Below are 15,924 nucleotides of genomic sequence, written 5' to 3'. Positions count from 1 at the left end.
TTTGTTTTTGGCTCTGGGCAGTCTGTTCAGTAAACGAACCCTGATTGGGATTTCATATTGTTCCATTCAAATTTGACAATTTGGTTCATTCCAAAGTATGAAATAGGTAAAAAGGATTTTTGCTTTTTTGTGATTCTGTTTTAATTACTCAACAGAGGGAAAAGAAAGTCAAGCATGAGATCACAGACATGAGGTGGGGTTTGTTTGAGCTGCCGCTGCAGAAAGACATGCTGACTTGGTCAGAGGCAGATGGGCACCTCCCAGAGGGGCCATTTTCCTTTCTACTGCTTTATGTGTCAAACAATAAGCATACTAATTAGATTAAAGTGAGATGAAGCATTTGTGGAAATAATTAAAACGTGATTTCAATCTTGTACATTTCTGAATAATTGTGGTTACGTTCAGCTAAAAACTAGCCCTGAAACTGAGTGATATCACTCGCTCCCAACGTTTTCACGCCATTTGACCTGTCTGGGGTCACACAACATGGAGCAGAGAGCTGTTTGCCAATCGATCTGATGGGTTTCAATGTGTCATTGCTGTCATGGCAGCAGAGCTGCACTGACAGGCTAGGCTACAGTGGCTCAAGGTTAACAGCCAGTGGACCAGAGTCACAGACCATTAAAAGCAGAGTCAATAGGCTACTCCTGGACAGGTCGGACCGAAACAAGTACTGTAAACGTTTCAATCCACGGGACTAAGCAACAAACAAAGCTTTTATGATACAGTGACCTATTTGCACCATGTGCTAAGCCATGTTTACCTTGCATGGCAACTGGATCCTGGGGTAACTTGACGAATCAGTAAACATTTAGCCTTCCGACTGCTACACAGTTGATTTGTGCAGGACACATTGTAGGCTTATTGAGTATTACGAAAATGTGGTCATTCAATAACAGACGTAGTAAGTAAGTAAGTAATGTATGTTGTTACATGTCAATTTGCTCCCTCACCAAATGAAAACAAAAGTCACATGAAAAGTTCCTGATAAAAAAAAAATAGAAGATAAATATTTGGCTACAACAGAGAAGGAGTTGCAGGCGTGTCTGCGCCCACAGGAGGCCAGGAATCCAGAGAAAGGACCCCGCTCTCCGGAAACTATACGTTACAAATGCTTGCGTTCACGGGCCGGAACTAACACTTCAAGACAGCACAATCAAATAAAGGATCAAATATGAGGGGTGGTTATGATTAGCATTATTGTAACTCAGCAAAGTTAAAAAGAACAAAAAAAAGTGGTGAGCTAAGTGACACACCATTGGTGTTTGTGGCATGCAGGGGCACGCTGGGTCCGGCTAACATGCTAAATGCTAACATGCTCCGATTCACTGAAGAACATTTACCTTTAGTGAGGTGAGGACTTGCTGCTGTTTGAGATAGTTATCATCAGAGAGTTGACTGGTTATACTGGGTCCAGAGAGGCCGCTTGGATGCTGTACTTTTTTAGAATTTAACAGCTTCAGGGTTGTAATGTTGCTTATTTAAAGGATCACTACTGAGATCAGGAGTCTTCCCAACACACCACTCTCAGAAAATGTTTACCAGAAACCAAATTTAAAATCTCTTCGATGTTTCTTCGATGAATTTGTAATTGTTTATTTATTTATGAAGTGAACTGTTCTGTCATTCTTTCTGTAAAATGTATTTAAAGGAGTCTAAAGCAGAGCCTTTAATTGAAATTGTTTTGTTAGACTCGGTGGTAAAACGGGCTTGGCATTCCATCTGCACACATTTGTGTATAAAATGCCTGTACTTCAACAATTCAGGTGTGTTTTCTGAATGTATAAGAGGCATAAACCTCGTTTGAATATCTAGCTAAAGCAAACATCTGCAGCGCTGACAGCCTCAGTGTTTGAAGCCATGCAGGGTAATGCTGTCCCACACAGTTGAGCACTGTCAAAGACGACACATGCATATACTACATTAGCATATCGGGACATGCATGAGCACACATGTACACCCACACATCTTCAGGCAAAATGCCCCCCCCCCCCCCCCCCCCCACCCACACACCCAATTTGAGTTGGTGGGCTGTCCTACTGTCCAAACTGTTCTTCTGCTCAGAGCAGGTCTGAGGTGCTGTCACCTCTCCATTCTCTCCAGCACAAGCCTATTGTCTGCTCTGAATTTATAATGAATATCACCACCGCTGCAGAGAGACAAAGCTAATCTAATTAGCTGTGCAGATATATCAGCCTGCCGTCACTCTGTTTAGTGGTCATTACCGCTGCATAAGCGTGGTGCTGCTCACTGTGGGAGCACATATGTATTCAGCACACGCACACAGATAAATGTGACTGTAGTGAACAGACTCATGCAAGTATAGCGAGAGAGAGACGGGTAGAAAAGGTGACTTGTCAGTGCAGCTGGCATTTTGTTCAGCAGGGAGCAATGTAGCCTGTCTCCTTGGTGGCCCTCTCAGACAGGAGCGAGTCCATTGGGATCCAACAGGACCTCCTACCAGCCACACACCTGACAGGGGGGCTGTCTGAAAGCTCTGCAGAGACCCTATTATACATCATACTGCGAAGCCCTGCAGTGGCCACTTTGTTAGGAGGGGGAGGTCAGCCACAGAGAGAGACATCAGGCTGTCACTGCTTAAGGCAGGGGTCTCAAACTCCCGGCCCGCGGGCCGAATCCGGCCCGCCACGTCATTTTATGTGGCCCGCGAATCCGCCAGCCAGACTTGATCATAAAAATATCCCCATAGTCGAAATTATGCGATAGAAAGTCGAAGTTATGAGATAGAAAGTCATAACTATGATAGAAAGCCATAATTCCGAGATAGAAAGTCAAAACTATGATAGAAAGCCATAATGATGAGATACTTAAACACAGAAGCAGCTCTTTGGCTGGTTACTGTACATTTGAAATGGAAATGTATTGCGAGTACATTGAAGACTACTTCAAACGTGGCTTTAAAAACACATGAAATACTTCATGTCGGATTGTGCAAACGCACCCTTGAAAGGATTTTAAGCATTGAACAAAGTTATTGTAATAACTTGTTTGATATTTGTCTTTGCTATTTTCTTTAACAGTTTGATCTTTGATCGAGTAATGTGGGTTTCTTAACCCTAAATTAGACGGATTTAAGTTATAATAACAGAAATGTGCTTAAATATATGTTTACATTTATATAACTGCATGTACAATATTTTTACACTTGAATAAACAATAATCAAATGCAGAGAGAGTTATTTACCAATATGTTATGAGTAGTTACATTTACACAGTCTTACATTTACAACCGGCCCTTTGAGGGAAACCGTGATGCTGATGTGGCCCGGAGTGAAAATGAGTTTGAGACCCCTGGCTTAAGGCATTGCATTGTTATCTGCAAATATCTGGCAAAAATACACCTTGTGAATGAGCATAACTAGTGATGCTTCTACTTTGTTTGTTTATGAAGTGGATATGGACAGTTGCCACAAATGTTCATGGGATAAGTGATTCTACAAACAGATTGATGTGCCAACACTACCATCTTCAGGCAAATTGTTGCTACAACTTTTAAGCTATGCAGACGGAACACAGGTTCACAACACTTTATGGATATACAATAGTTACATTTTTATTAGTATTTTACTGTACATGGTTCAAACTGAATTGCCCCAATAACACCATAAAAAGCTATGATTTTCTTTTTTTACAAGTGAAATACTTAGGAGCAACCACGAACCTAAAGTGCAGTATGATGGGGTAACAGGCAAATTTCATCTGTGCCGAAGGTATGATTATGTGATGATGATGATGATGTTTTCATGTGGAACCACATGAGCAGCTGAGGGTTTCGTCCTGGCTGGTTCCCATGAGATCAAGCGAAGCCGTACTCTCTGCTTTGTTTATTGTCAAATCTTTAATCCGAAGCTCTGGATCTAAACACTCTAACCTGGAATGACAGACACCAGAACAGGGGATGGAAAGTGAATACAATTTCATAATTTGGAAAATGAGGCAGAAGGAGTTCTCATATTAGCTGTCCTGGAAAATACATCAGTGAGTCTATACTTAAAAAGCATATTTTTCCTTTGCTGATGACAAAGCTCGAACCGTAGATGTAAAAGGCTTTCAGTTCTAAGGAATTGTTATCGTGGAAAATACTAAAAAGTCTAATATTACAAACCTGTCTGAGTCATAGTCACAAGACGTGCTGAGCTCCTTCTGCAGATCCTCTTCAGAGTGGAATCGCCTCAGACCACAGCGCTGGACCGCCTGGGCCACAGAATAGTGTGTCTGTCCGGCAGCACAGGCCTCCATCTTGGACACGCTGAGCTGCGACTGCAGGAAAAGATGCAGGCAGCTGTCCGACAACAGCAGAGGGCTCTGGAGGATCCTGGAGAGCAAGGGCAATTTCAATATATTGTGTTGTTTGTGAGAACAGCGCAGTCACATGGCCCGGTGTTTCTGGAAACTGTCAGCAGTTTTGTTGTGGTTTGTTGCGCTGTGTCAAAGTTCACAGGGTAATTGATCTGTGAGATCACTCTTACTGTTCCAAAAACGTCTGGAGCCCTTTCATCCGCTCAGTGATCTGTTGGGCGTTGTTCAGGCTGAAGAAGAGGTTCTTTGGGGGCAGCTCTGGTAGCAATACCCTGCAGAAACAAAAAACAAATACACCCTAAACACGACAGGAACCACAGTGCAGATTAACATGAAGACTGAAAGTACACGTGTACTGTTTTTTGCTAAAATTGTCAGTTCAAAACAGTGAGATTTACTTACATTAGCTGTGAATTTGCTTGTAGCTTCTGCCTGAGCCATACAAACTCACTGAACCTCCTTCTCACGATTGAGATCTTCTTGGTAAAGCACACGCTGTCGGTCTGAATCAAGACACAAGTGTGACACACACGTTATAAGCTCAACGTTTTATGCCAAGGCTAAAACCTCCTTTTGTCGTTTTACTTACATGTAAACAAATTTCGTAGTCTATGTAGGCATGCCAAAAGTCATTCTTTCGTATCCGTGGGTCCCGCACCCAAACACTGATCACCTGCTGCATTGAGAAGGCAGGAGACACTGAACTGAATAGGTTTACAAAGAGGGGAAGTGTTTTATTGGCACATAGAGGAAGTGCAATGACCAACCCAACAAAAATCAAGATCGGAAACTCCCACCAAATGTAATTTTATTGCTAAAGACAAAATACAAGTTCTATTATGAAGTCTGTAACAGAATTTAAAGCTTCTGAACTCAACTTGACATTTAAGGTTTTTTAATAAATATAAAACTGGTTACAAATCTCATCAGAATTACAGTACGACTTCAGACCTACCGGAGTCACAGCGTTTCTTCTCTGATAATCCAAATGTTCTTGTTTGACTCTGTTAAATCAGCCAGATAATGTGGTGCTTAGCTTAGCATTGTGTAAGTGCCTATTATATGTCCAACTTTTACTGACTCGGAACAAAGGTTTCAAAACAAAGTCACAAGACTGAGATAAGCTCTCCCTTCTTCGTCATTTAGACTCAGTGGAAAAAAAACATCCAAAACTAGTTTTTAAATTGATTATTTGTTGGATTGATGTTCCTCCCAGATAACTCGGCACATGACAAATGTGACCGTAAAAGAAAAACAAGAGAAAAGCTTCACAAAAAGGTTTCCTTTATTCACAGAGACTTCACAGATCCATGGTCAACAGTTACAGTAATTCAGTAGCAGGTGTGTTTTTCCGAGGTTTATGGTTTTGCTGAGTCATGGGAGATATGGCGAGTCAGGACAGTGCCATCCACAGACAGGTTTCGTGTACACAGACCTGTATAATTACTGCAAGACAAGAGTCATAGAGAGACACAGTAACAGCTGTGGCTCTAAACACCACACACACAAAACAAGTGAGAACAACATGTTTACAACCTTCAGCTCTGACTAAAAGCTACATGGAGGAATGGATTGGACAACAGTTAGCTCACTCTGCCGACATAATAAAAGATATAAAGCACACACCAAACAACCACCATGTAGCTAAACAGGACTTCAAATACTAAATTACTACACAGCAATAAAAACAAAACGCACATCCACAGTGATCGAGTCCGCTTACACGAGACCAAAGCTGCTACGGGTTGGTCTGATCTACACAAAAGTTAGTTTTAGTCCCCATCGCAGTCTCCACAAAGGCACGCAGACCTCGTTGAGCTCTAAAAATCCCTCCCCGCTGAGGATCTCGCACCTGCCAGAATCTGGAATTACACCTGCAGCGCAATTTCACACAGTGCGCCTCCAATGTCAGCTGAAGGAGGACACTCGATGGAGGTTAAGCTAAGCTTCAGGCGAGAGCACAGCTGTGCATGAGTTCGCCTCTGTACACAACCCACGCACACATTTCACTGCTCCTCGTCGCCGCAGTGCCAGGTCAGCTTCTGCTCGTAGAACTCGATGACCACCTGGGGACACCTGGCGCTGGCTTCGCGGGCCGGCAGCAGGGCCACATCGTCGGAGTTCTTCCTGTGGGGATACGCACCATTAAGATGGCGGCCTCCTACTTTGAATGTTTCAGCATCAGCACAAAGTCCCGCCCGCTTTGAGAAGGTTATCGTGAAGGAGGAAAGGCTAATATCCAATGACACTTCAATGGGTAACACAGCTTTTAGTGCTGCATCTCAGTTAAGTTATGGGATTCACAAGATATTTATTTGTCCATTTTACTCTATTTTAATAACTTCTTATTTTATTGTGTTTTAATACTCAATTTCCTGTCCTTGTGTAAAGCACTTTGAAATACCTCTGTGTTTGACAGGTGTTAGTAAATAAGCGCTGCTTCTTTATAATGGCAGCATGATTTCCCTAATCGGTTACTAATCTGAGGAGCGCTTTGTCGCGGCCAACGTCGTCTAACTTCGTCTCCTTTGTTCATTATATATTCACAGAACATGACATTACCGCTGCACAACAAGATGAAACACCTGCATAAACCTGACACTCGATGCTCCATCATCCTCCCGTGTAGATCGAACATGTAGATTGCAGCTTTTAAACATGAGCGATTGGGAGTTTTACCATCAGACAAACATTTACCCAGCCCCCCCCCCCCCCCGCCCCGGCATTCACTCAAGGACAAAAGAAAAGAGGAAGTGGTGGAGTTACCATTTGACGAGGAACATGAGCTCTCCCTGTCTGTCTGTGGAGCCGATGATGCATTCGGGCTCGAGGTAAGTGCTGATGTTGGTGGGGGTGTCTGACTGCGTGTCATTTGGCTCGCTGTTGCTCTGCACAGTGTGATCCTGCTGCTGAGGCTGCATACAGGACTGTGAAGAGAGTGTCAGGGACAAAGGAGCAGACGTTAGATGGGGATATTTCTTTCCTTTTTTTTCACTGTACATGCCCGTTTCGAAATAAATGAATTTTTTATTGATTTTGCTTTCGCTTTCAGGGGCATTGCAAAACTAGGCCCCTTCACACACCATTTAGTTTCATATGCAGCCTTAAAAACCTCAAAAATTAGGAACAAAATCTGCCAACATGGTCAGATGTTTTTAATATAATCCAGAGCAGCACCTTAAAATATAAAGCTTCCTGAATTCATTGGTAATGCGCTACATAAACAGTATCTAATAATGTGTTTGTTTCCTTTTCACAGATTTAGGAGCAGAAGTTCTGTGAATAACATGGAAACAACATCAACTTACAGACACTCGGCCACTGCATTTCTGGCATACTCACAATTTCCGTCTCCTGCTCTGTCATTTCTTCTTTGGGAATTAACTCTTGCTCGGTTTGATCTTCCTCGTTCCCCTCATAGAAGTGAGTGTTTCTCAGGAACTCTTCAATGAGTTCAGGGCAGTCCAGATTGTCCTCAGGTTCCCACGTGTTTTCTGCACTGTACATACACAGAGGCGAGGAGAGAATACACTTGAATATGACGCAAAAACGAAACTAAAAAGAATCACGCAATATGAGAAAGCAAACCTCTCTCACTCAGTGAAACCTTTCCACTTCAGGAAGTACTCCACTCTCCCGTTAAAGATTCTGCGGCGAATAATTGTCTCTACCACAAACTCCTGGACAACTGGAGTCTCCTCTGTCTTCCTCTGTTTGGCTGTCTGCTTCTTTCTCATCCTGCCATTAAAGAGACGCCAATTAATGACAACCAGCGCGTGTCACTGGCAGTTCACAGCGTATAAAACAACACGTAAAGTGTTTGTCATTGTTAAAACTCCACCGTGATGTTAGAAATAAACACTTCCGTCTCCCTGCTGATGGGGGTGTTCGCAGAACATGGCAGTGGTGAGTACTCAGCTGTGCCCTCCAGACAATGATCCGTACACTTATTAGCGCGCCACCTGCCGTCTCTTTCGGGAGCGCAACATACTACTCCTTCAGTCCAAAACGCAACACCTTAGTATCTACACACGTGTATAGCTCAGTCAGACAGTTTAGCTGCGCAAAACACCAGCCTGGAAACGTGCCCGAGTGATGCACAAGACGCCACGTTGAACAATATGCACGTACGCTTTCGGTGTTTACTTAATCTCGGCGGACAGCCTGCTGCGGTGCTGCTCGGCTCTGTTTGGAGCACGTCGCTGCAAACTACATGCACACAGCGCCGTCCACGCTGCTTTGTGCGCAAAGGTGTCGCTCGGCGTGTTTACATGAGCGAAGCAACTTTTCATGAACGACTTGAAATTAAAGATGGCCGTGGATGCTCGGAGGAAGTGGTTGCCAAGGGAAAAGGTCATGCCAGGAAAACTGGGAGGAGGACGACGGGGACGCGCACACCGCCGACCAATCAGAGAGCAGTCCGTCCCCCGTCCAGTGGTCCGGAACAGCCCCGCCACCCATGGGCGTCATCCGGGTATGGCAAAGGACTGTGTGCGGTCGGAGTGCCTCACCATAGACTGTTTTTTGACCATTGTTAGTTGAAGCAAGTATGAACTTATTAGGAGGCTGCATAAAAGAAGAAACACAGGGCCCTACGTGAAAAACGACCCCCAAAAAACTAAAAACAACTAACTTATAAAAAATGTGCATATTATATATATTATATTATATTATATTATATTTACAATATGTTTGCAATTTCGAAACACTCGTGCTTTACTTAAGTATTTCCATTTGATGCTACTTTATACTTTACACTATTCCGCAACATTTCAGACGAAAAAATAAATTGTCTATCACTTTTTACTCCACTACATACCACTATTGGTAGTTCGTTACTTTGCAACCAAGGGATTTACATACATAAACATATGCTCAACATAGAATATCATACATTGTTATCGATTAAATGATCTAAACGTATATAACAATTAGCCCCATCTTTAACACCATTAAAATGCACCTTAATGCATTGAAAATAATATTCCACAAATATAATGTCAGGCCAATGCAGAATACTGCCATTCTTTCATTGATGAGAACTTGTAATTGTTATTATTTCAGTATTTTTTAGTTAAGTAAGTCTGCGAATGCAGCATCTTGTGTATTCTACATTGCAGCATTGCTACTTTATACATGACAATGTTGATGTCAACACATGGATTTTCACGGAGGGGATGTGTACCTCACCACCTCCTAAACTGCACTGAGGAGAGCACAGAAAAACACCCTCTGGAGGATTTGATTGACATCTCTATTTTAGCCAATAGAAAACCCCAAAGCTGGCGATTGGCCAAGTAAGCAGCCCTAGCAGGCCTTCCTACTTGACCAAAGTTTTCCTTTTTTTCCGCCAGTTACTCAACACAGTTTTGTAACACACCACTGGGGGACGCTGCCTGCTTGTATTGGACTGCCAGGTTCAGCTCCTGCGCCCCTGAGAATGGATTTATGCAGGAAAGCTCATATCAGAAGGCAACAGAACAAAAGGTTTTTACCAGGAGATGGACTCACATTGGAGCTGCCTCTGATGCACTCTGATGTCGTTTCTGATACCATCTCATCCCCAAGGCAGGATTATGTAACATTGCACACATTTGTTCATGAAATTCACTGAAGCATTCACTGCAACAGTAGAATGTAACACAGATACTGGGATGCCGACAGTAAAAGCAGCAGTTATAGTTCTGAGAATTAATATTTCAGTTTTATTTTCAATGAGGAAACAGTAGGGAGGCCCTGGGGATGTGATTAAAAGGGTTTCTGTGAAAAAAGGCTGACAGACGCCTGCATGGATGATGAATGTGGTGTGTATCATATCCAGAAAAAGGAGCTTATTGATCATGGCCTCAGACGGGGCAGAACGCAGGTCTTATGCATCTATGTTTGGTCATTTGGACCGGCACCGACTCCCCCATTCAACTCCCAGTGCAGTGGATCCATGTCGGCAATAGGAACTGCAGGGTCTCTGTTGATAAAGTCAAGGTGGTACGCTGCTGTTTTCTTCTGTAATACATTATTAACACTGTGTTGAAAATGTTCTCAACAATTAAACACCATTTTCTGTCTTTGCTCAGCCACTCTCGTTTGGAGCAACAAATGGGAAACTCTTCACCAACTTCTAAGTCGTTGGAAAAACTTTCTCTTAACATTTTTACAGTGCTAGAGCTATAATTTAGGTAAAAACAACCCTTTTCAAAGGTTTTTATAAGTTGTCTTTATAAATATATCATTAATAAAGTTGTAATTAACTGTTGATTAATGGATTGTGGTCCAGATATTCTTCAAGGGAAGCAGCCAAGTTGAATGGTTAGTTGAAGGATTCTTTCTTGTTTTTATAAATAATTTATTAATAATATTAAAACTGATCTCAGCTTCAGTTGATTATATATTAACCATTAATAAAGTCATCAGTTACAATTTATAAACCCTGTTTAAAGAGTGCCTTATTGTAAAGTAGTACCATATATATATATATATATATATATATTGTTTTTACAGTTTTCACAACATGCAGGTCAACCATGACATACAGTAGGTTACAGTATGCTTTCCCTGTGAGTAGACCCAGAATTCAAGGCAAGACATGTGCTGGTTATCTGCCGTATGTCCTGCAGTTGCCCTCTGACCCGTTCCTGTTGGCTCTGTTGGGGTTTTAGAGCTAGTTCCCATAGTAACCGAACAGCTAATGGGGTTGAGCTGTCGCTGCAGGCGCAGGAATGGCAGTAATGCATGCAGTGAGGTCCTGTCTGGATTTACTGCCCAGTATGGTATGGATGCCTTTGGGATGTCTTAACCAAACTCTGGAAAGTCAGTGGATTATTTCAGCTGGACAATGTTCAGAAACACAGGACAAAAGTTTCTACATTTACAACTTTTTGTGCACGTTCACCTTTATGGAATAAACTATATGATATGAAATATGGGGAGAGAGAGAGTTAAGCAACAGGCATCACTGGCTGGTGAACCACGGCTACATTTACAAATAACTTCGCAAACAATTATCTTTTTAATCTTCTGTTGTCAACGATTACAGAACCATGAAAACAATTAAATGACAACCTGGATTGTAGGACTTGGGGTTTAGGGTAATTATAGAAATATTTTAGTAATTTTATAAAACAAACACTTGCATGTGTTTGTAGCCTAAATGACTCAACAACAGGGATTAACGGAGTGATTTGAGGGCTATCTTTGTGCCTAAACCAAACGGACTGAACCCTAGTTTGACCAGGGCACTAAAAATGAAATACAGATGTTGATGAAATGACATGCTCCAGTGTAAAGGGTGAAAAGATATATCGCGTTGAGCCGCCATTTCTTAAATCAGCTTAGTTCTCTCCCAGACAAGCACATTCCTGAGGCCCTCTGTGAATGCAGCCCTCATATAGACGGGCCTTAAGAGCCACCTTGTCAGAGCAGAAATGAGTCCAGATGGCTGGATCCTGCTGTGCGGGGCTGTGGATGGATTGAGTAGTGGTCTGTGCGGCTCAGGCCAAGCCTCACTGGCCGCTTTTCACAACCAGGGCCCCTGACGTTCCCTCAGTACCTCCTCGAGGCTCTCCGGTTACAGCGAGGGCGAGAACATTCGCGTCGGTCCTGTTATTCTAAACAAGCGTTAATCTGGTTGTTTAAAGAGCAGTGAAACGGTAACATGGATGGCTTGGTCTGGGGGAGAAAGTGAGTTACATGAGCTCATGACTGACTGATTGATTGATTGATTGGCCACATATTTGCAGTGTTTTCTTGGAGATCATTCATGTTATGCAGATACACACACACACACACACACACACACACACACACACACACACACATATATACACACACAGCATGTTTGGAGTGAACCCTGTCACCACTGCAGGAGCCCTCAGCACCTTCAACAGCTCCACACGCTGTCTTCAGATCACAATCAGAGTCACACACTGAATCAATCTGGCTGTGGTGCAACGAGCTCCAGTATAGTTTATGTCCTCTATGAATGCAGCAGCATTGGAGAGGAAAGTGACTTTTCATGAGTAACAGAGGAGGTGGGATCGGCAGACCACCTGGGTTCGCTTGCGGAAATCGGTCTCCTGTTTCAGAGCACTTATCGCGCCCCCGGATACTTTCCTCTGTGTTATTCTATACCTTGTTCTGGAATGGAAGGCTTGAGGCGGGTAGTTATTGCTGTGCTTTGTCGCCATATAGTCACTTGGAATGAATACAGTAGGAATGTATATCTTCAGAGTATTTGTTTCACTGCAGATTTCTGTTATTCATGTACAGTATATGTGCCGTTTTGGAACGGTTAGACATTTGCAGTCAGTGGATTTTGTTCAAGGACATATCACAGTAATGTTCTAATGACGATGTATTTTCTGCCCATCAGACACCGTCTAAACACCTTAATGTTCAAGATCCAGATTGTCTTTATCTACAATCTATGTAGAGATAATAATAATATAATAATAATTATAACTCCAATACTTATAACACTTATTATACTCTCTGTGGCTGTACTATGCATGCCTTTTGTAGTGGAGTGCATCAGAGCTGAAACACGACCAATAAATCATAAACAAACCAGTAGACATAAATCAACTGGACTCTTGGCACAATTTAGAGTTGATGATTCATTTGTACAGAAGTAGGAAGTTCCCCCAGCATCAGAAAGTGAAGTATCAGGGCAGACGTTTCAGAACAAGTCAGATAGTGAAGGTGGTTTTGTTGCGAGCTTTTAAGGTGGTGACTTCATCCCATGTGCCTCTTGGCTGGGGGTTTCCGCTCCAACCCCATCAGATCTTGTAACACTGATTGACAGATGAATGGCACCAATGACAAGCGACCCCCATCCCCCCAGGGGCCAATGTGGCACAAAGTGAATGGATAAGAGTGGAAGGGAGAAAGATCGCCTTTGAACCTATTGCCCCCCCCCCCCCTTCTTCTACTCTCTTTCTCCCAGTCCCTCTGTATCATTCTCCTAACTTTTCTTTCTTTTCTCTGTGAGGGTGTGTTTTGTTCTTGTGAGTTTTGTGGCTGATGGAGCTCGTTGACTCGGGGCAGAGTAAAACGTGACGTTAAATGAAGTCCTTTCAGAGGGACGTGGAGGAATGTGTCAGTCAGCTCACAGCACTGATACTGTCAGGGTTGTTTTAGAGAGATAATGTAAGTATACGCTCTTTTGAATGTCATGGAATAATATTGTTTCGCAGAAACTATTTTGATGACTTTCCTCAAATTCTAGTGGTCAAATTTCAGAAAAATGTTTTTTTAAATGAGGCTGCAAAATTTAATGTGACACTGATTTAACGGTGCCATTTTCTGATACAGCATAAATATAATTGTTGATTTGTGTTATGTAATGTGAGACAAATACTCACAGTAACTGACTGTTGATGGATTGCTCTCCACTGGTTACTCACAAAGCAATGAATGCCGCTGTCTACACAGAGATTGTTTGCGTTCTTGTGTCCGACCTTTGTCACACATCCTCTTACATATCAGTTTCTCCTGACGTTGTGTTCCCTTTCAAAGCTGCCCATCACCATCCAGTGAACCTAAACAAGGAACTCTCCCTTGACTTCTTTTTTCCCCTATACGCATAGGGGCATTTTTTTTGTCAGGCTTAAACAAGCAAGATCTAGCATGTTAGAAAGTGAGCTTTATAGAGGCTGGGAGGCGGATTTTGTTACCTTTGGACAGAGCAGCTGCCTCTCCTTGTTTCCACATGGCATATAAGTAATATCTCTTCTATGTATTCATCACATGAATATGAACGCTATAAACGATGGCTGGACTCTTTTCAGCAAGTAGACAGCTGAATAGTGTCTCATCCTTGAGTGGTGTGGAGACCTTTGCCTTGGTAAATCTCCTTGTCACTGTGCAGCTGCTGGTTGTCAACTCTCATTGAGTGCAGCTCCACAAACCACCGAATCCAGTCTGTTGACCTTTCACTCTTTCTCTTTCTCACAGCTGTACGCTTTGAACTTTAGATGTGCTCCACATCCAATCAAGATTCAACCCCTTAAGCCCCACTTCAACCTCCTCCCCCCCCCCCTGGCTGCAGGAAACCAGCCCATCCGCAATCAAATTCTGTGTCTGGTCTGCACGGGTCTGGATGCAAGGCTTTCCCCTCAAATACAGAGCATTTGCTTTCTGGGTCCTGGGGATCTGAAGCTTTTCTTCCTCAGCCAGAAGTGCTTTGACCATGACCCATTTCAGCTCAGCCAGACCTATAGCAGCGCCATGCCTTCTGAAGGCTAAGTGGTTTCTACGTAGGCTCCAGCATGAGCACATGGTGGGACTAACCACCTCTTGAGTCTTGCCTGCCTGCCATCTGGAAAATAACAGCTTTAAGCAGGTCCTGCCAGTAATCCCCCTGCAAACTCTGAACAAAGGCCCAGAGTACACTGTGGTGAAATCCGGACAATTGATGGAGACAATAACTGAGTCTATTCCAAGAAGTAAACAGTCTAGGTCTTGAGAAGTTGTGTTTGGTTTTGATGAGGTTCAGTAGACAATAAAATGAACAGAAGGATTATAATTGCAACATTTAATACAAAAAATGTGTTTGTTGTTGTGTTCTTGAAAATGATACCTAGCCACACGGCTGCACCTAAAATCTAACACTTCTGGTGACATGAGTAAGAGATAGGCTCTATGTGCTTTTCAGGCTTATATGACAGCAAACACATTCGCAATTGCTTGGAAAGTAAAAAAATAGATTTTGCAGAAATTAGATATGAAGATTGATTTGATACCATATTTGTTCAGTGAAGCAGTCAGCAGCCGGTTCGCTTAGTTTATCTTAGCGTAAAGATTGAAAACAGGGGGATAGGCTGGCTTGGTCCAAAGGAAACCAAATTCACCTACCAGGACCTCTGAAGGTCACCAATTCAAATGACTAATTATCTGTTTAGAAACCAGGTATGTAAACAGGAGATTAGGTGTAGGATTATTTATTGGGCTGGCGTAGTGGCTTCCTGGAGTCTCTGCTGATTTTCTTACCTTTGGACAATGCCAGCTTTTTCCAGCCACCACTGTTTGTAGGCAAGACAGCTCTTGCTCAAGGAGACAGCTTTATACTTGCCATGAAATAGTTGCTGGGTGTGAAAATTTGTTTCCAGAGCTTGCTTTCCACACATTAGTATAAAGCTGAAAAACCACAACCAGTCCATCGGTTTGAACCACTGCCTGGACCTGACAAAACATGACGCTGATTTACATTGTCCATCCTCCAAAATGTCATTATCAATTAGAATCCTATCAGGGGTTAATCTGGAAACTGTTACTCAGTGTGTCTTGAAAATAAATGGTTTGCAGCTGAGAGTCAAAAGCAGAAAGGGGAAACTCAGGCAGGGGAACAAGTGGCAGAGTCCCTGCGGTGAAATGCCATGTTTAGGCTGATGCACAGGAAACAGGCTCTTACCAGGCAGGAAATGAAGTGGCAAGCACAGGCCGGATTATATTTCCCCTCGTTCTTTCAGGTGGGCCTTGTTAGTGCGGAGACACCAGGGCTCCATCTTTTGTTCACACACAGCCAATAGTAAACAACACTGCAGTGTTTTTTTGAAAGACGTTAAGTGCTTGTGATGGCTATATGTTACCATGAGGTCTTGAGTTTCT

At 42.8% G+C, this 15,924-nt stretch overlaps 2 protein-coding genes across 5 annotated transcripts; both read right to left on the bottom strand.

Annotated features, from left to right (window-relative positions):
- Positions 1 to 3,698: 3,698 nt before the first annotated feature.
- On the bottom strand, positions 3,699 to 5,024 carry snx10b (sorting nexin 10b). The gene is made up of 5 exons (XM_079275446.1): positions 4,910 to 5,024; positions 4,723 to 4,823; positions 4,491 to 4,592; positions 4,127 to 4,336; positions 3,699 to 3,892 (listed from the first exon to the last, which is right to left on the bottom strand). Exons 1-5 carry the CDS (start codon positions 5,000 to 5,002, stop codon positions 3,763 to 3,765), a joined length of 636 nt encoding a protein of 211 aa, XP_079131572.1. The 5' UTR covers positions 5,003 to 5,024; the 3' UTR covers positions 3,699 to 3,762.
- A 582-nt stretch (positions 5,025 to 5,606) lies between these two features.
- On the bottom strand, positions 5,607 to 8,678 carry cbx3b (chromobox homolog 3b; the record flags this gene model as incomplete). Of its 4 annotated transcripts, none has more annotated exons than XM_079275951.1 (5): positions 5,607 to 5,766; positions 7,087 to 7,247; positions 7,663 to 7,819; positions 7,918 to 8,058; positions 8,467 to 8,678. In XM_079275951.1, the coding sequence occupies 5 exons, from the start codon at positions 8,676 to 8,678 to the stop codon at positions 5,679 to 5,681; spliced, it is 759 nt and encodes a 252-aa protein (XP_079132077.1). In that variant the 3' UTR covers positions 5,607 to 5,678. The 4 variants fall into 4 exon arrangements, with proteins under 4 accessions (XP_079132077.1, XP_079132076.1, XP_079132078.1 ...); XM_079275950.1 differs by having other exon boundaries at positions 5,625 to 6,447; XM_079275952.1 differs by having other exon boundaries at positions 5,625 to 6,447; positions 8,452 to 8,592.
- Between the last annotated feature and the right edge of the window lie 7,246 nt (positions 8,679 to 15,924).

This window comes from Melanostigma gelatinosum, assembly GCF_949748355.1.
Source record: "Melanostigma gelatinosum genome assembly, chromosome: 9".
Classification (NCBI taxonomy): Eukaryota; Metazoa; Chordata; class Actinopteri; order Perciformes; family Zoarcidae; genus Melanostigma; species Melanostigma gelatinosum.
Note: the sequence above shows the minus strand (reverse complement) of the source record. Positions and strands in the feature narration are given on the sequence as shown.

Coding starts and splice junctions, on each gene's coding strand:
- snx10b (XM_079275446.1), bottom strand. CDS start 5,002: ATGCAGCAGGTGATCAGTGTTTGGGTGCGGGACCCACGGATACGAAAG. Junction 4,824..4,909: donor ACTACGAAATTTGTTTACAT/GTAAGTAAAACG, acceptor GTCTTGATTCAG/ACCGACAGCGTGTGCTTTAC. Junction 4,593..4,722: donor CAAGCAAATTCACAGCTAAT/GTAAGTAAATCT, acceptor TTGTTTCTGCAG/GGTATTGCTACCAGAGCTGC.